This window comes from Prinia subflava, chromosome 2 (assembly GCF_021018805.1).
Source record: "Prinia subflava isolate CZ2003 ecotype Zambia chromosome 2, Cam_Psub_1.2, whole genome shotgun sequence".
Lineage (NCBI taxonomy): Eukaryota > Metazoa > Chordata > Aves > Passeriformes > Cisticolidae > Prinia > Prinia subflava.
Window position 1 is genome coordinate 89,959,282 of NC_086248.1, and position 19,592 is coordinate 89,978,873.

The following is a 19,592-nucleotide window of genomic DNA, read 5'->3' on the forward strand; positions in this document are numbered from 1 at the left end:
AGTGCTCAGGGAAAACCAATTATCATCTAATGGAGCTGCCAAAGGAAAATGCAACTTTCATCTCTAATGTACAATACGTAATTCTTCTAGACTAGGGTGGAGTATTTCCACTGGAAGGGACCTGTGGTTATGTATCACCTTGTCCAACTGCCTGAGCAACTCAGGGCTGACCAAAAGTTAAAGTGTTGTAAAGAGCATTGTCCAAATGCCTCCTAGACAGGCTTGGGACATTGACCACCTCTCTAGGAAGCCTGTTCCAGTGTTTGACCACACCCTTAGTAAGGAAATGCTTCCTAATGTCCAGTCTAACCTTCCCTGGTGCTGCTTAGATGTTTTAGGGTAAGCAGTAATTTTTGTTAGACTGGTATGGCTGGAAGTGGTTAGCCAGTTCTTCAGGTTGGAAGCAGGGATGGAATTGTCCTGGGTGGTGCTGGCTTTTGCTTTTGTATTGCCCAGCTGGTGGTGGCTTGTTGTCCTCTGTGTGCTTCTCTGGAACTCCTCACCATCTATTTAATGAGGCCTGTACTTGGTGTGCTTGTCTGTGAGCATGTTGATGGAGACTGTCAAAAGCCTTACCACAGTCGCAGTAAGTCACATCCATTATTCCCCCTTCTTCTGCTAAGCAGGTCGGTGTTTTATAGAAGCATCACTTACCCATCATAAATCCATGCTGACTGCACTTAGTGACCTTCTTATCCTTCAGATGTTTGAAAATGCTTTCTGGGGTAACTTGCTGTAATACCTTCCAAGGGTCAAGGTGAGGCAGAGCAGCCTGTAGCTCCCTAAATCCTCCTTCTTGTGCCTAAGCTAGGAGTGGTTGTTTCTTCTTCTCTCTCTTTTTTTTCTTTTTTTTTTCTCAGTCCTTTTAGCAACTATGAAGTTTATGAAGAAATAATTTGAGGAAAATCTCTTTAGTCATCTTTGTCAGAAATATGTTTCTATGTATGAAGGAAAGCCTACTTATTCTTTTGAACTTTTTTTCTATTTTTCTGCAATTTTAATTCTTCCAGCAAGTAAAATGAAGTATTATCTTGCGTACTGAGCAAGTGCATTTAACTTGTGTATACCAAGAGTTAAGAAAGCCTGAAGAAAACAGGTATCTAAAATGTATTTTCATTAAAGAAAAGTATGGGAAGCTGCTGTAGGAGGCTTACCAAAGCTCTTCTATAATACAAGAGAGCATGCTGATTCTTGGCTTCACTATTTAAAACATGAGCTGAATCTAGTGAGATGTACATAATGGAGCTGTATTTCAGGTATATGGTTGCTAAATTAAACAGCAATATTGCCATGCTTCTAAAGGCTAAAGCTAGGAGTTGATACAACAATAGTCCTGTAACATGCAGGTCTTCTGCTAAGTTACTCCTTTTTTGTTCCCCTGAACGTGTCTAATTGCAGCATTGATTGGAGTTGCATCTTCACAAAAAGGGAAAATTGACTCCTGCTGAGAGTAGGTGGGGGTTTAGGTTTTTTATCAACAAACCATCTGCTTCTGTGTATACTCAGGACATGTTGAATGTTTTCTTGAAAATAATGTGACAATTGAGGCAATAAACAGGTTCTGCTTCCATCTAATTCTGATAACTGTTAATTTGTCTGCAAGTTTGATCTGGTACCTTCACTGACAGAATTAAAAGTTGTTCTACTTTTATTCCTCCCTGGTTTATTTTTATTTCAGGCAAACTATGATCTTATGTGACAAGAATGCTTTTGTTTTAGCCATGGATTTAAAGGGGGAGGGGGACATGAGGTGGCTTCTGTTTATCTTTTTGTTTTCCTCATTACCTCAGCTGTAACAGCAGGAGCACTGCTGTAAAAATCAGTTGTGCTTTTGCACAGGTAACTGGAACAATTATAATTGGATAAAAATATAATTTTATACGGGGTTTTTGTGTGTAAATATCCCTTACATTAAGACTTTAAATGGGTCAGTGAATGAAAGAAATTCCCCATACTTATAAGCTGTTTCACTTGGCTAATGTGAATCTTTATTGGCTGGCCCTGGCTGACATTATTTATCTAGTATAATATACATATTATAAATGCTTCATTCCGTTTTATATTTTAGGTCTAAAAATATCTGGAGGGAGATCAAGTGGTTCAACAAGTAACGCTCTAATGGATGACAGAGACTTTCCACCAAATGATCTACAAATAGACTCAAAGGACAGTCTTCCTGCTAACTATAGGGTAGAAAGTTTGGCATCTCATCTGATTCCTTCAGCTGATGAAAATGAAAATCAACTTGACAGTGATGGGAATGAAGTTCTGACCAGTAGTGGCATTGCTATGGGACGACAGGATAAAGGTGAACAGGATAACATCAATAATAATGAGAATACGGACAGTGCAGACTGCATCCCAAGCTGTAAGGAAAGTGAGACTGAGATAAGATCTGTAAATGTCCATATGGATCCTCAGCTGGAGGAAAAGCCTATTACTGAAAAACAGCCAGGTGGAAAAAGAAGTCCAAGAAGCAAAAGAAGCTCCAGTAAAAAATCTAAAGGTACTTAATTTATTTTTTTTCTTTTGTTTACTTCAGAAGCAACACTGGAGTTTAAATCTGTGAGCTAATAAGAAATATATTTTAGTTGTTGTACTGATTATTTTTAGCATTTCACTAAAGGTTTGGTGGGCTTTGGTTTGTCTTACTTTTTTTTTTTAGTCTTCAATCATATTTAACTCTATATGTTTTCACCTTTGTATTCAAACAGTGGCTGTGTAGCAAATGTAACACATCCAGCAGACAGGAGTAGAGGGAGGTGCACAGTGTCAGTATGGAAACTGGGCTAGCATCCAAATCAAACTACACAGAATTTCTGGCATTATGGTTTTGCTCATTTGAGCATCATGGTCAAGTGCAAGATTTTGGTGTGCCTTGATCCCATGTGAAGATTTGAAATCTTGTTTTGAGTATCACATAGCTTGATCTTGCCCTGCTGTTATAAAATTTACATTTTTCAAAGCTTACCAGATAGACCTAGGTTGTGTGTTTTGGGTAACAAACTGTTAAAAAAAGGGTTCCTACCAATTTTTGATGTTACTTTTTCTGTAGATATTTTGGATGTGAATTGGATAAGGAAAATGTAATGTTTGTTGCATTTTCTTATTTGAAGTTCTTCTTCCCTTTTTGAAGGAGTGAGATTTAGTGTAACATAATGTGTTATATTAGGTTTTTGCCATACATCCTAAAACTTATGTGTTGTAGTGCTGCATATATTAATTATATTCAGTGTGTTTCATGCATAGGTTTCTTTGAAAGAACAGCTGATGCATGTGTGCTTTTTTCCATGCATTTTTAACTAAATAATTTTAAAATACAATTTTCCTCGTAAATGGCAAGTCTTTTGTGACCCAGTTGGAAAACTGATTATTATTTTAAGGGATTATAGAATAGGTAAAGATAGGAAAGAAAGGAAGCCTTGCATTCCATATCTTGTACAAATAGGGAAAATCTGAAAAGAAAAATTATATTTTCTAGCAGAGATAAGAACATTCTGAAATCTGTCGTTACAGGGAGAAGGATTTCTTTAATAACTTTCTTCAGCACTTAATAGGTAGATATATTTCATCTGTAGGTTTAAGTTTTAATAACAGAATAAAATAATTAAAATTAGATTGGCAGAAATAATTGAGAACCAGTCATCTGATGAGAATAACAAAAAACAAGTTGATGAAAAGTTACACATGTTGGCATAGGTATCTGAAGCACAATCAGAGGAAGAAAAGGAAAAAACTCACCTAAGCACTGGAAGTTAAACTTGGCTCGTTTTCTTTCTCCATTCGTTTGTATTCTTGGTGAATGAACTGATGCAGAAGTACTGCAAAACGAGCTGTCCACAGTAGACTGAAGTTTTAAGACAAAAAGTCAAATCCTGCAAATACAGAAAATTTCATGGAAAAACCTGGCAATGTAGAAAACCACACGAGAACATCCTGTCTGAAAACCTTTTTGAGTTTTGTTGAATTCTTATGAATAAACTCTTGTTACTTTTTTAGTAAAGAACCTTGATTGTTAAAGAGGAAGATCAAAATATAAAATTACATTAAATTTCCCATTGTTTATAGGCTAATATACATTAAATCATTTTTTCAGTACTCTCATGTGATGTTTCTTCTGTTTTCACAAAATGCATTTGACTGTATCACAATTTCTTGATGTTGCAAATGTCATTTTTTTAGTGGCAATCTTCCATTTAATTTCCAGCACCAGCTATTTTAAATTATTCCTGAATATTTCCCTACACCCTTTACATTAAGGTCCAAACTAGCGTTCTTCACTTTATACCAACTCAGACTTAAAGGAGAGAGTAATCAAACTGGAGTGGAAGATTCCTGAGTGGGTGACAGTAGAGCACCACACAAGCAAGCTGGAATATCAAACTAAATACTTACATGGCATGAATTTAAAAAAAAATATTTAAAACTGTTGAGAAATCATGGATGAGATACTTTGACTCATAAATAAGAAAAATATTTATGAATCTTTTTCCCTATAAGCACACCTGTTAGGTTGCTGTTCAATGTTGCCATTCTAGAAAAGATGATGTTTGACTTATAAAGCACATTGTTCATATTCTCCTTCTTGCTAGTGGCTAAAAGCAGTTTATGTGGAATATGGAATATTACATTTTACTCATTTTTGTTGACTTGTGACTTACTCAGCAGAATATTGGTGATCATTAGAGAAGCCAATCTTTCGCTCTCAACATGTTTTTACTTTAGTAGAAAGAGCAAGTACTTGCTCTTGCAAAGTATTTGAAACCCTCTAAATAGTTGTTTGTGAAGAATAAACAGTTATAAGTTGGATTATTATCTGTGTGTATATGCTTTGGATGCATTGAAGCTAAAATCATCCTAGCTTCTACAATCAGTAGACTGGAATGCAAGTTTAATAGTTGCTGTTTGAGGGATTGAAGATCCTTCTGGTTCAATATTCTTCCCCTGACAGAGGCCAACAGAGGATTTGTAGGTGAGAGTACAAGGACAAGGCAAACGTAGTCATTAGTTCACATTTTCTGCTCCCCATCCACAGTAATTTCAGGACCTCCCCAAGTGGAAATTGATAGACTGTAATACTTTAGAGTGCATTTGTCACCTGACTTACAGTTGCTTTTTGCATTCATTTCAGCATCCTGGAGTAAGCAGTTCCAGGATTTCATCTATATATTGTTTGAAGAAGCACCTCCTTTTAGCCCTCTTGATGCTGTAGGAGATTGAGAATGGATGGAGAAGTCTATAGCTTCTAGATCCCAAGTTTTTCTCACATTCTTTTTGCATACTCATCCTAGTGTGTACATATTTATCATACTCAATCATAGAATGTGCTATGATTATATCTGGTATGGGAGGGCTGGTGGTCAAAGAATTGATGTACATTTTAACTGAAGAACTTAAACTTTGGTGATTATTCATAATGTTACTTCTTGTAAGGAGTTGTACTAACTTTAATGTGGTAGAGATAGTGATCCATCCAGTTTAATCTATTCCAATATTTTTTTGTACATATGGACTTCAAATTATCCATTTTCTTTTAGAATAAGTTCATATTTTTTCAAAATTCCTGGCATAACTTAATATTGTAAAATCATTATATGATTCTTTAACATTGGTGCAGGTTACCATGCTACACTTTTTTCCCTGAGTTAAATTCTGCAATATATCCTTTTTCTGTAAATTATTCCAATGACTTCTTAAAGCAGTTTGAAAGTGGAGGAAGAAAGAAAATGGTTGGGGTGGAAGTGGTGTTGAAGCAAATAAAATATATGAATGTAACATAGTCAAAAAATCACATGAAAATTCAAGTAATGTTATTTTACTTGGGTTTAGGGTTCTCTACCAAACTAAACAAGATTTTGGGCTTGCTCAGTTCAAGTTATATCTTTACCACCAATACTTTTGTCTCAAAATCTCTTCTCTTAAAAATGAATCGTTTTTAAATACTTGCTTGTCTTTTTTCTTTTTTCCTCGATAGTTCTTGAATGAATCAGTCTGAAACAGCTTTCTGTACTGGGTACCAAAGAATGTTTAAAAAAAGAGATTGCCATATGTTTTCTGTACTAGAAATTTCTGTTACTAGTGACTTAAGCTAGTGCTACTGAATATGAAAATTCAAATTCACATAAAAATCAGAGGGCAATATCCATAATTTTATTTTGATAGTGAATCTGTCATACTTGCACCCTGGATTCATTCTGAGGCAGGTAAAAGTATCTTAATTTCATATACTTGCAGTACTGACAAAGAGAAAATCCTAGGGCATACTGAAAAATGTGAGGTTTTATTCACAAAGTATGTCAAAATTTGATCTTTTTTAGGCAAACATGGGGCTGCTTCTGTGGGCTGTTGGGGAAATTGAGAGAAAGTTTGCTTCTCCCCATGTCTTAGGAAACACTGGCACACCCAACTGGGCATAGAAGGGGTCAGTTGAAACATTTGTGAGCCTGGCAGAACAAAAACTCGAACCTGGCTCTTTGCCCAGGGCCTACTGAGTGCTCTGGCCACTCTTGTGGTCTCCTGTGTCTTTTTGCATACATTTTCATAAAGGCTTTGGTTCCATTCTGGGGTCACGTAAATATCAGTGCTTTATAAAGTGAAAACATTTAGCTTTTCCTTACTAGAAAATCAGAAATATATGTAAGATACCTGTATCTAGTGAATAAAGAAATCATTCTGCTTTGAACAGTAAGAGTGATTGATTCCTGGAAAAAGTAGTGTGCTGTTTTCAAGGATGAGGGGAAAAATTAATAGGGATCCTAGCCCATCACATCTTCATGATGAGATAGCATTACTAAGTGTTACAATAAAAGTTCTTTGTTGCAATGCTGCTAAGGCACATATATTGTCCTGTGCTAAAAATCAAGTTAGAATTAACCTACATAACTGTAAGAAAGAAGACATTTGAGGGCAGAATTTGATTCTGAGTGACAGCTCAACTCGCTGCATGCATAGTAATGCAGTTCATGAAGGATATTTTAGCAACAGGATCATGATAACATTAAAAATAAGGGGTTTCCTGATAGTTGCTATTGAGCATGTTGCAGTCAATGTTCGTGTTTTGGTATGATGAGTGATTATTAACTGCTTCATAAGGTGCAGCTTGAAGTGGTGTTTGGTTTTTTGTTTGTTTTTCTGAGAGAAAAGGTTTGCCAGAACGTGAGGACCCTCTTTTCTGGCTTCATGATAATGTGCTAAACAGGAAACTGTATTTTTAAAGACAGCCTTAATTCCATCTCTACAAGTATTTCCTGGTCTGTGTCTCGCATCCAGTTGTGTCTCTTGTTGCTTTTGGCCCACAGGAAGCCCAAATAAATACCGGAAGATCAGAGATGTGCATTAATTTTGAAAAAGCAATGTTAAGTTACACCCATATTTTTCCTGGCAGTAAGCCCTATGAAAATAGCCACCCACAGAGATTATTAGTACTCCTAACCTGAATAGTTTACTAAACAAAGAGTTTAAAATAATCAAAAGTAAAATGGTGGAGCCTTCCATGGACAACCTAATGCCTTTCTTAGGTCTTAAATCTTAAACCTGGATCATCATTATTGGGTTTCAGTGGCGGTGAAAACAAAGGGGTCTGAAACTGAGTGCCCAAGCTGAGGACACAAAGATACTTGAAACAGTGCCTTCAGATGTCTGTCTTTCAGATGATAACATGATTTCTGAAAATGGGTGTAGCTGGGGAACAATACTCATCACAATTTGAGTTTATTAAAACCTTACTGTTCACATTTCTGTGGCCAAATTCTCTAAATCGTTTTAAATAATTGTGGGATGTGTTTTGGTTCACTCTCACACAAATGTGCGAAATTCAATGTTTTATGGAGAGATAAAAAGGAGTTTATTAACTGTTGGAGCCAGCTGTAGTTTTCTGGTTGCTCCTAAGGCTGTGTTTTATAGGAAACTGTAATTTATTGCTTTTATTCTCTGTGAGAAGCTGATCCAGTCAGTATATGGATAATTGATTTCTCTACTACTGCTGTCACTACTACTACTCTACACTTCTTTCTTAATCTCATTTAACATTTTCTCATAACTATCATATGCATGACCAAAATACATAGCAAATTTTGCATTTCAAACAATAAAATGAAGAATTTGCACCCAGAAAGTTTTTTCCTCTTATATTCCTAAAGTGTTACGCTTTACATTATTCTTCATAACTCCGCCTGAATGCCAGACTTTTTTTTTTACTTAATAAAATCTGAGACAGGCAAGAGTGAACTCCTAGGAAATGCACCATGGACGACCTAATTTTCTGTCTAGCAAGAAGTTCTGGGATCTATATTCAGTTTACATAGCCTTGTGTCATTGTTATCAACATAGATCAGCACTATTGCCTCTTTCCCTGGATGCTCAAACTATCCAGCCATGTAGCGGGGGGGGTCTTCCTTTTCACTCAGCAGTCCCCTTAGACATTTCTCTCCTACAAACAAATCCCACATGGTCATCATCTATTTATTTCTATCCTTTAAGATCCTGCTGTCACTATGAGGAGTCACTGTGTTACCTTCTGAAAAACAAGAACCCATTGAATTGTCCTTCCTTCCTTGTGTCTGTCCATCCCCTGGACACCTCCTTGTAGGAGGTCCTTGGCAGGAGCAAAGACACAAACTGAGAACCTCATTCACACTGTCCTCACTACCTCCTGTTTGCCCTTTTTGAGCAAAACTGCATTCTGAGCACTTTTAGGTCATCCTGGGCGCTTTTTAATAACTCTGTATAACACATTCTAAGTGTTCTGATTTTTTCTTCCCCCATAAGTGAATGCAGGGTCCCAGTTAGAAGTGTACAAATATATCTGATGTCTTACTGTGTTCTGTTGGGTGTGTGAGCTGAAAGTGAGACAGACCTGTCACAACTAATTTTGACAAGGCCAGTATTTAGTTTAGCAGTGATGTTATTTAACGTACTAGGTTTTTAGCCATAACATTCATATTGAAATTTCCTAAAAAAAGCAACTCAATGTATTTTTTTTTGAAATCTAACTTAAATATGTGTCCTTTTTAAAGGTGTTCCTACAGTGGGAACCACAGCAATCCAGGAGGAAAATACTCTTATTACAGATACAGACTTTGTGCAGGCTGAAGATGCTGTTGAAACAAAGGAAAAATTTCATCCAACAGAACAAAAGCAAACGTTGCAGTCTCTTTTCTCTTTGCTCCGTGAAGAGGTTGAGCGGATGGATTCAAAGATCCTGCCCCTATGTCTCCATCAGGTACTTTCTGTGATTTTGGGGTGCTGCACCCAGTTTTATTTTTATGTGAGACCTTTGTTCATTAGGAAAAAATACATAAATGCAATTTATGCCAGTAAACATTTCTACACAGGATATTTTGATGCATAACAGATGGTCAAGGCAAGTATCTCCTCTAAAATCTGCTAATATTTAAATTAAAATTATAAATTGCCTTGTAAGTATATTCTGTAGTTAAAGGAAACTCTTAAGGATGGTTTCTAATTCCCCAAATGGTAAAATTAGTTTGGCAGGAAGATTTAGGAAAATCGCTCTTTAATATACCTGTAGTGTATATTAAAGTGTGTAGTTACAAGACAGCAGATACCTGAGTAAAATTTTAAATCTGAAATTATTTTTACAGCTGCAGACATCTTTCTAGCAGATATTTTATGAATGAATATTAGTATTCAAGGTTTCTTAGTCTCTACCTTGTGGCACAGTTGCCACACCTGCAAGATGGAAGGAAAACCTGTGGTTTGAAAAGCAGTCTTTCTTACAAACTGGCCAGTACTTTACTTTTTCTTCTGAAGGTTATGATGCAGAACAACTATGTGGGTAGAACTTGATGCAGTATTAATGTACAGTTTAGTTGTGTCAGACTAACAGCAGACTAGAAGACCTTGTGCTTGGCTGTGATGTCTAATATGAGCCATATGTAGATACTATACCTGTCTGATTTGACTTAGCTGCATTGTCTTTATTTTGGAAGATTGGATGGTTTTAATACTTTAAACTTCTAAACTGCAATGACATTCCTACGTTCTTTTTTGATACAAAGAAGCAATTATATGGGAGAAAGAGGCTTCTCTTTAGCCTAGCATATTAGAGATAATCTACATTTGACATAGAATTTTAAATTATTTTTTCTAATCCATCGTTGAGCAAAGATATTTGATAGTGTTCCTGAACTTACAAGAAGCTTAGCTTTAGGGTTAACAATTTGTACTTTTAGCCACATCAAATTTGGTGGTTGTCCATGAGTCAGTAGAAAGGTTGTTTTTGGAAAACAAGATAGGGCAAAAACTTAAAATGCTTTACAAACATCAAGGAAATCAATTGCACCTGATGGAGGTGAAATCTGTTGCTTTTTAGATGAGGAAGCCAAACCCTAAGGGGAAGAACCTTTTGAAAGTCCCACAGGAACTGTGACAGAACTGAGAACAGAATCTGCATATTCAGATAGAAATATGTTGAAACACTCTCTCTTTTTTCCTAAAAATTATCAAGCATTTTGAATGGAGTTTTTGAAAGAAAGTTAATGGATCTTACAAGGATCATAACCTGTTTTTTTTTTAATTGAGGATGGGAGGGGGAAGGATTTTAAGTTTAGCATTCTTGTAAAGTGAGTCTATTAAGAATTTTTTCCCTTTCGAGTGATTTAACCTGTCATCTTCAGTCTTTTTTTTTCAGATTGCTAATACAGCCTGACAGTAAGGTTAAACCAAATCTAGCAGATACTCTTCTATCACATTCTTTTTCTATTCTCTATAACAAAACTCAAAGTAAAATCAAGAGCTGTGTTAGATGTTCTGGAGTATTAACAATCCATGGTGTTTGTGGGAAGCCTGTATTGCATATCTAAAGGTTGTTGGATAATAGAGGCTTTTCTAGGGGTCAACTTCTAATTAAAATGGGATGTAATTTTTTTTCCTATCTTGAATGGGATTTATTTGATTTCTTTAGGAGTTGTTACAGAATCTAAGAAGTATTTTTATATAAAACATAGGTAGAGCTTTGGTAGCTCCAAAAATTCTTAGCAGGCTAATGTGGACAGCAGACAAAATGTGCAGATAAAGAACATTAAAAGTCACTTACCCACTGTCTTTTGAAGGTACTGGGCTCAGAATGGTCTAGTGATTAGTAGTAAGGCTGTGAGCCAGGAAATACAATTTGTAATCTAGACTCCTCTATCAAGTTGCTGTCTTTTTTGAGCAATCATCTTCAGACTTCTACAAAAGTGCTTATTTAAGCCTCCATATTATGACTACTTAAACCAATATGTCCTGTAGATTTTGAGACTGAATTTTTGAGTGTTCCCACAGAAGTCATTGAGGAATCACCTGTGTACCTTAACCTGAATGTTCTGGTATCATCGTACCTGCAGTTTCTGGACACATTTTGCAAGCTCTGCCCTTGCCTCATGATGCATGGCAAATAGGAAGACTGCCAAAATTCACTGTCCCTGAGGACTGATTAGTTGCTGCTTGTAAAGGTCACTGGTGGTGTAGAGCTCTGTGGAATACTTCTGAGGTTTATACTTTTTGTATTTCATTGCATTTACAAACAAAGATTTCCAGTATTCCTCAGCTTTCTAGGAAAGCCTGCAGTTTTGTAATAAGCACAAACAAGTTATTGTTGCAATTCTCAAATATTTTTTGTCTACAGGGAGACAAAAGACCTTTCTTCTCCATCAGTCAGGAAACCTCCATTTCTATTTTAACACATTGCAGTGTAATGCTCAGGATAGCACAGCAATAATGATAATTTGATCAAGCATAAGGAAACATTGGTCAGGCACAGAATTCAAACTTTTGAACTTGTATCAGCAGAGATAATACTTCTTTAGTAGGTCATTTTAAGCTTTCAGTTAAGATAATTAAAAATGTTTCTGAAATAATTTTATGGTTGTAGCAACATAAAACCCTATAAGATTTGGGTAAATTTGTTTTGTGTGAAAGAACTTAATGTTTCTTTGGTCTTTGATACTCTTTTAAAACATTTTTCTAGAACAAGAATACATGTATTTTATCAGAACATTCATATTTTACCGAAACTAAATAGGAACCTGCAAACTATATGTTTAAAACTATGATAAAAAGTTTACATTATGTCCTTACCACTGTCATGAAAATTATAGATTCCTAATTTTTTTTTTTACTTTTGCAGATAGCTGAGACCTATTTTCAAGAAGAGGAATGTATCCTTTTCCTTGCAGAAATTGTTGCACAGTATTAGAATAATGTGGCATGATAAAATATAAAAGTTAAATGCTTTGCTGTTAACTCACATCTTGTGGGTCAGGGTTAGAAAGAAGTGAACAACCATAATTTACCCAGAAGTGAATACACAATATGCTAGCAAATCCTCCTTAATCAAACAACTGGAATGTGAATTAAGGGATAAATTCACTTCCAACAGCTGTACTAATGCAATCATTAGTAGCTGGACATAAGCAAGGAAGTAAGAAAACATTTTCAAAGAACTTTTGTTTTTATAAGATAGCTTCTATTCTAAATATTAGCAACTGGGAAAATGTCCTATTTAGAGTTAGGATATGTATTGTATTAAATAGGGTACTTATAGTAATGATAAAATTGGCACAACAGTTGATTAGAATATGTACTAAAAATGTCTAGATTGGAATAAAAATACCAAATGCACAGAGCTGGGATCAGCAACCTGCAAACAATAGCAAAATGGTGTTTGATGAATGCTAATTAGTCAAAATCATATCAAGGCAGTCTGAGAAATTTTATAGGAAAATACGGGTAATTGCTTCTGGGAACAGTTTAATAGTCCAGTTTATTTTGATTTGTTCCTACATAATGCAAGTGTGGTCAAAAATTGTAACAGTTGAACTGCTGATACTTACTCTGATAAATTTCAGTAATTGTGTGAAAGAATAATAATATTAAACCTCAAAGTTAAGTTAGAATTTTAGAAAAGGTGGACTGGAATTGTGACGCCCAAGCCCGCCACAGACTGGGATTTCCTCTTTGCTTTAAAGGGAAAATGATCAGATTATAAAAAGAAGAGGCCAGTGTTAAGCCCTTAAGGTATATGTGACTCATTAAGATGCATCATATATTACAGAATTTGTGCATACAGATTATTTCTTTATTATGTAATTTGTACAAACAAATTACAGCAAATAGGCAGCAAATATAAATTGCTTAGCAGGCTAAGTAACTAGGCATAAGAAATTTAGACAAATTATATTCACCTGTAGATAAAACCAGAGAGCTAACAGTTGCAATATTATAAAAGCAACATATAAATTAAAATATCCATCACTGTTTTAGAGGGCTGTGCTTCTGTTTTGGTCATCCTAATTCAAAAGTGTCCATCAAAAAATGTGAATTATACAGCACAAATGAAAGGCATTGAAAAATTCTGTAGTAAATTATGGTGCAGGGGGAAATACAATAAATTTAAAATTTAAACGGTGTGGTGGAAACAGTTCCTCTTTCATCAAAGTTCCTTTAATTGAAAGGCACTTTATTTAAAGCTGATCAAAGGAAATATTTTTTAATGCAATGTACACCTGATGTGTGGAATTCAACACCACTATGTAATACATATTTATGAAGGATATCTCCACTGTACCTCCAGCCATCAGTTTCCTGAGGTTAATAAAGAACTTACTTGATCATGTTGCACTGTATTAATTATCCATGACAGACATTTTAATTTATCCAATGTGGAACCTCATATTAACAATAATTCAGGGTTTGTTGTTGTGATCCTCTAAGGCTCTGTCTGTGATCCATAATTCTGTTTCTAATGACAGATTTCCTGAAGACAAGGAATATTCCTTCCATTAATATTGTTGTTCATAAGCCATGCTGTTGTATGAGGCTAACCAGAATAACCAGTACTGGTTTTGTTTTTGTAATAATTATTCCAGTGTTTTAATTAGCATGAATAATGGAAAGTGGTTTTTCTGTATTACTAAGAACCTCGTTCACTGTACTTCTATCTTCATTGTTTTGTAGAATTACATTTCAAATAGCTGCTAAAACAGCTTTAAACAGCACAACAACTTAGGCTTGGTGGAACTAGAATTATCCTGACTATTGTAAAATATGTGGCTGTCAGTATACCTTTGTGAATATACTGATAACCCTAAGCAAAGGGAAAGAGTTCTTTATATAGAATAAAAGTGAGCAGAATCTTCAGGAAGACAAAAGGTCAACTCAGCAGTCCCAACAATGTTGTATACAATGGTTGAAAATGGGGCAGGTATTTCTCAAAAGGTGAAGTTGGATCAATTGTTATAATACTGTCTCTAGCTGGCCAGTAGAAAGGAGCCATATTTTCTTTTAGTCATGGTTATTGGCATATATCTGTATTTCTTGAGAGATACATGCTGGTATTTGTCTCAGTGTTTTGCTTTACATTTCCCAGAGATTTCATTATTTTGGTAAAGTTATCAGCATAACAACATTTCAGTCATTTATTTTCAAGAAAAATCTTTTGGTATGCTTCAGGCACAAGGGAAGACAAAGCTGCTGAAAAGAATAGGATTTTCATTTTTTGAATGTTTGTCAACTTATTTTACTTCTTGCCTGCCATTTTCATGTCTGCTATTTTTTCTTTCTTGCACAGAAATCAGGATGCTAACCATTCATTTTGGTTCACTTATTGTAACTTTCAAGTGTGTAATTCCTTCCCTCTCAAACATGATGCCAATTATAAGTCATTCCATGTCCACATATGTGTGCATTTGCCTTGAACCTTCCATTCAGATGAGAAGGCAATGAAGTTCATTCAGCTTGAACGACTTTACCATGAGCAGCTGCTTGCAAATCTTTCTTCCATACAGGAACAGTGGGGTGAGTACCAGCTAAACTAATATGGTAGAAGAAAGACTTTAGTTTTTATTTCTAAATAATACAGTTACATTTCCAGACTAAAAAAGTTACATAGCCAAAGCAGTATTTATATCAGAATTTCTCTGAGCTTCTTACAGTAAGAGCATTCCTGCTTTGGATTTGTTTGCACACATTTCATTATAAAGGTGCAAATAGTGTGTAATTCTTTATTCTGTTAATCAAGATTTTGATCTACAGTTGTTTCAAGCTTATTTTTGGATTAGGGTCAGTGAGTGTGATGTAGTGAAAATAAAGTGTGTTCTGAAAAAATAGGATGCTGTTCTACATAGTCTGAAATGAGACTGTAGAACATACACAGAAAAGTTGTCAATATTTTTCCATTAATTAGTTTCACCTATTTGTTTATATTAAACTACTTTTAAAGTATCTTGAGTAAAAATTATTTTGATATCATTTAGAAAGAAAATGGAGAACAGCAGGCCCCAGTCCAGTTGCAACCATGAGGAATTCAGATAAAGAACTGAGTGGCCAAGAACTGGAAAAGCTTACTAGAGTTTGCTCCTCACATCAACAGTAAGTATAAGAAAGTATTACTACTCCTGAAAGTAATATGTTACTGCAGCTGTTGTCTCCTTGCCATTATGGGTGTTTTAAAATAATCAGTGTCAAAATAAAAATTGCATCACAGCCTTGAATTTGGTTATAAAGTGGTGGTTCCTTCTGATATATAACTAAAATATTTTTACTATCAGTTTTCACATTGTTTTAGTATCGTTTGAGGAACACATGAAGACTAAATCTGAACTAGTTTTAGAAAATCATCAGTTTTCCAGAACTGGACTTTTCAACCAAAGGAAAAACTGAATAGTGTGAATGTAAGAAGAGAGAGACTGTAGAACTAATGATGGTGTTCATGTCTAATACCTGTTGGTTTATTCATTGTTTCAAAATGCAAGTGTCCAGCATCTCAGACTACAGCACCTATACCTACCCTATGGGATTTTATTCCCATATTTCCACATTTTAGGACAATTCCTTAATGTTTAAAGTAGTTCTTGTTACCTTTTATTAATTTCATGTAGGTTGCATTACATGAAGCAGTGATTCTGTACTTTCCAGCATGACAGTGTTCTGAGCAGTGAAATCTCAGTTTGCAGCTGCTTTGCCTGATCCATCAGCCTCCTGAATCGGTGTATCACAGCATAACAAACTTGTGGGCAGTGCCCAGGGGACTTCTGTGGGAAGTTACATGTGTGGGATTGTACCCATCAGGAGGGAGGAGGAGATCTGTTCTTGCATGGGTCAATGTCCTACTGTCCAGACATTGATTTTAAGGCACAGGTAGAAAAAAACCATACAAGGTGCCACTGAGAAATGATCAGCCAACAGCAATAAGGAAACTAACCACATTCAAAGGCTGTGAAAAGGCCTGCCCATGACAGGTGAGATGCTTTCAATTAGATGGGGAGAGAGAACTTTCTCTAGTACATTTGCATTGGCTAAGTCAATCTGGATATAACAAAAGCCAAAATGCTCCTGTTGCTCATAAAGACTATGATGCGACAATCAATTTTTTTCCCTCTGGGTGATGGTACCAAAGTTTGAAAACACCCTGGCTGATTGCCATAATCCATGCAAGGATTTTTATGTGTATTCTGAATGCCTTTGGGAGGGAGCCCTTGGAAAGCTCTTCTGCATTCCCAGAGGAAGAGGGTGCAGGTGTAGCACTGGAGCTGCAGGTTTGCACCCGCGGGGTGCTGCTGCTGAGAGGCTGCACTGGGCGCCTGCCTCAGCCTGCATTTCCCTGCACACGACCTTGCAGGCCCACAGAAAGGCTGAGACTGCTGTGATTTATAGGCTGCAACAAACAGCACCTCCCTGTTGTCACCTTGTTGAGAATAACTCTGCTTTCTCCTTCATTTCAGTTCTGAAATATCATTCCCCGTTCTGAGAAACCCTGCAACTTGATAAAAATTAAGGCTTGTGTTCATTAGCCATGATCAGTGCTCTGTATTTAATATTATTGCTCTTTTGAGCTCTCTAGGCAAAAGCCTGTTTGCTTTTATTGTTTCACATAGGGGGGGTTTCCCAAGCTTTAAACTCATTTTACTTTTTAATTAAAAAACTTTAATTTTTAATAAATGGCATGCAGGTGTTGGAAAATGTGAGCATTTTGCTTTTGTAATTGAAAGTAATGTAACTTTTTCTGATACTCAAGGTTTACAGCTACATACAGGACATATTTCCTCTTTAAAGATAGTTTTGAGTGTCCTTTATTTGAAGTTTAGATGGTAAAGTTTAAAAATCAATGTAACTTTGAAGTTTTTGTTAGAGAACATAAACATCAGTACTCTTCCCTTGTCTCTCCAACTTTTTTTTCAGTAGCTTTAAGTAAAATGCTCCACATTTTATCTTCATTGCTGTATGAAAGACTGCAAGACAGATTGTGTGTGATAAATCACATTGTGTATAAATCTCTATCCAGCTGGCAAAGTCCTCACTGACTGCGAGCAGCTTTGATTCACCTGTGAATCTGAATGGAGCCAGTGGGAGCTGCTGTACCTTACAGAACCCAGAAAATGCCCCAGTCTGTGAAGAGGGAAATATGCTTTTTGGGGAGGGCATTTTATTCCTCAATCTCCTTTATAGTGATCACTGTTTTAAATAGTAGTAGATACCAAGTTCTTACATGATTTTTAAAGATTATATAGTTTCTTCTGAGCATAACCTTTTACAGGAATGTACATTGCTTGATACGTTGCAGTAAATTTTCTTCTGACTGCTTTCTCATTTAGGTGGAACAATGTTAGGGGTAATTGGTCTTGTGATGATACTCATGCACGTACAGATCTGTGCTTGAAAGGATGTTAGCAGGCTGACACTTTCAATGGAAGAAAAGTTCTGTGCTAATTTGAGAGCAGAGCAAAGGTTTCTAAGATTTTACTTACATTTATTATCAGAAATGTTGCCACTAGGTTAATTTATTATTTTTTTCCTTTATTGCTGCAGGCCACAGCCATCCAAAAATAAGGTAAGCAGCTGTTTAATTGAATTCTGCTTTGTCAAAAATTGGTAATAAGTGTCTTTTAAATATTAGATAAAATCTTTCAAGTTTAGAAGCTTTTTGACGTTTGAATATCTCAAAAAGTCACAGCATTCCTGTTTTATTCGAAATATTACAGGTAATACTATCATATTTTACAGCTAGTAGCTGCACAAGATACGTGGGAAAGTAGTTGTTTGCCTCAGTTAATGGAATCCAGAACTTTAAAGGAAAGAGAAGCTACTGCTTTTAAATCAGGTATGGGTGTATGTGTGTACATGTGCATACATTTGTTTTAAATATTACACTGTAATGACATATTCCTATAAATACAGTGAAGCTATTTCATTTGAAGCTTCAGCATTTGTTGGATCTCTACAGACACACAAATGGATGAATTTTTTTTTCTCAGCACAGTGAATAAATAATGCAATTTTAATTAGTCATTGATATTCATAATTGTAAAGTAATTCTAGCCTCCATCAAAAAAAGTCTTAAAAGTGCATGCATTTATAGTAGTTATTTAAGCTGCAAAATTGTATAAAAGTAGAGATAAGATGCATAATTTGTATGTATACAAAGACTAGGTAATCAGCCTGATGACAGACATTCTGAGGTGTGGCAATGGAGTACAGTTACCAGTATTAGCAACTATTTTAAGTTGCATGCAGTGTACTGACTTTGGGATGCATTTTTCTGAAGCCGCACAGAAAATGATGAAGCCTTTGGGGGGCCTTGCAGAGAAAAGCATTCTGTTAATTATTTTCAGTGCATACTTTTATGTCAGCCTCATTTGCCTTTTTCTGCCTTGGGGCAGTGGCCGTTTTGTTTGAGTAATTTGTTAGAATCTTTGGGTTCTTATGAAAAATTTACAAATCAATGAATTGTTAAAATGGAGACAGAGTGGGAAAGAATATTGGTAGACAACCAGGCTGTGCTTTACCCCTCCTCTCTCTGAGCCAAAAGTTTCTGGTATTTTGCCGTATTCCAGTTGCCAAAATTGGCTTAAGCTAAGTACCTTTCTTAAAAAACTGCTAGAATTCCTGAGAAGATGGGAGCTGGCCTAAGTGATCCTAGGCCATCCCTTTCAACCTAAACTATCCTACAAGTGTGTATTAGCCAGGATGTTTAGGAGAATCAGAAATTAAGAGAGTCACAGTTCTCTACATGTGTGAATCCTCCTTATTGCCATGCTCTTTTACCATGATCCCTATACTGCCTTTTGTCCACTTTTATTTTTGTAACCTAACTAAACATAAAGCATTAGAAACATGAAACAAGCATGTTCTACAGCTCAAAAAGCAGATCAAAAGAACACCGTGCTTTATCTTTTTGTATGGTTGCAAATTCCCATGGAAAAAAAATAGACTTTTACAATTTTTCCTCTGATTTTATTCCAAGTGGGAACAAAAGCTGTCTGGAGAGCAGAATTTATGAACATTTGAATGTTCTGAATTCAGGAGCATTTTGTTTCAAAGTTGAAATACTCCAGTACAACATCTTGACTTAATGTGGAAGAAATTAATGGTGTAAATGGATCTTTTCATTCCTTTCTCTTAATGTAAATCTTGTCAAAGTATCATCAAAATATTTGGCTTCCTGTGAAATGTTGGTAAATTAATAAAGCTGTGTCACTCAATAAAAAGCAGTTCTGCTGAGAATTTTTCAGCCGTGCTAGATACTTTCAATACAAAGATAGGAATATTTCCAGCCTAACTCGAGTTTAAGTGGCTGAGATTTGCAAAGGATGCTT

At 35.7% G+C, this 19,592-nt stretch overlaps 1 protein-coding gene across 5 annotated transcripts in view; it reads left to right on the forward strand.

The window, feature by feature from the left end:
• CNST (consortin, connexin sorting protein) overlaps positions 1–19,592 on the forward strand; it is a 48,867-nt gene that overhangs the window by 11,620 nt on the left and 17,655 nt on the right. For all 5 annotated transcript variants that reach the window (XM_063390969.1, XM_063390967.1, XM_063390971.1 and 2 more), the window contains 7 exons: positions 2,069–2,506; positions 9,015–9,220; positions 12,128–12,158; positions 14,710–14,796; positions 15,255–15,369; positions 17,806–17,827; positions 18,001–18,097. In XM_063390969.1, the coding sequence (XP_063247039.1) occupies positions 2,119–2,506; positions 9,015–9,220; positions 12,128–12,158; positions 14,710–14,796; positions 15,255–15,369; positions 17,806–17,827; positions 18,001–18,097 (946 nt within the window). In that variant the 5' untranslated portion in view covers positions 2,069–2,118. The remainder of the gene's footprint in view (positions 1–2,068; positions 2,507–9,014; positions 9,221–12,127; positions 12,159–14,709; positions 14,797–15,254; positions 15,370–17,805; positions 17,828–18,000; positions 18,098–19,592) is intronic.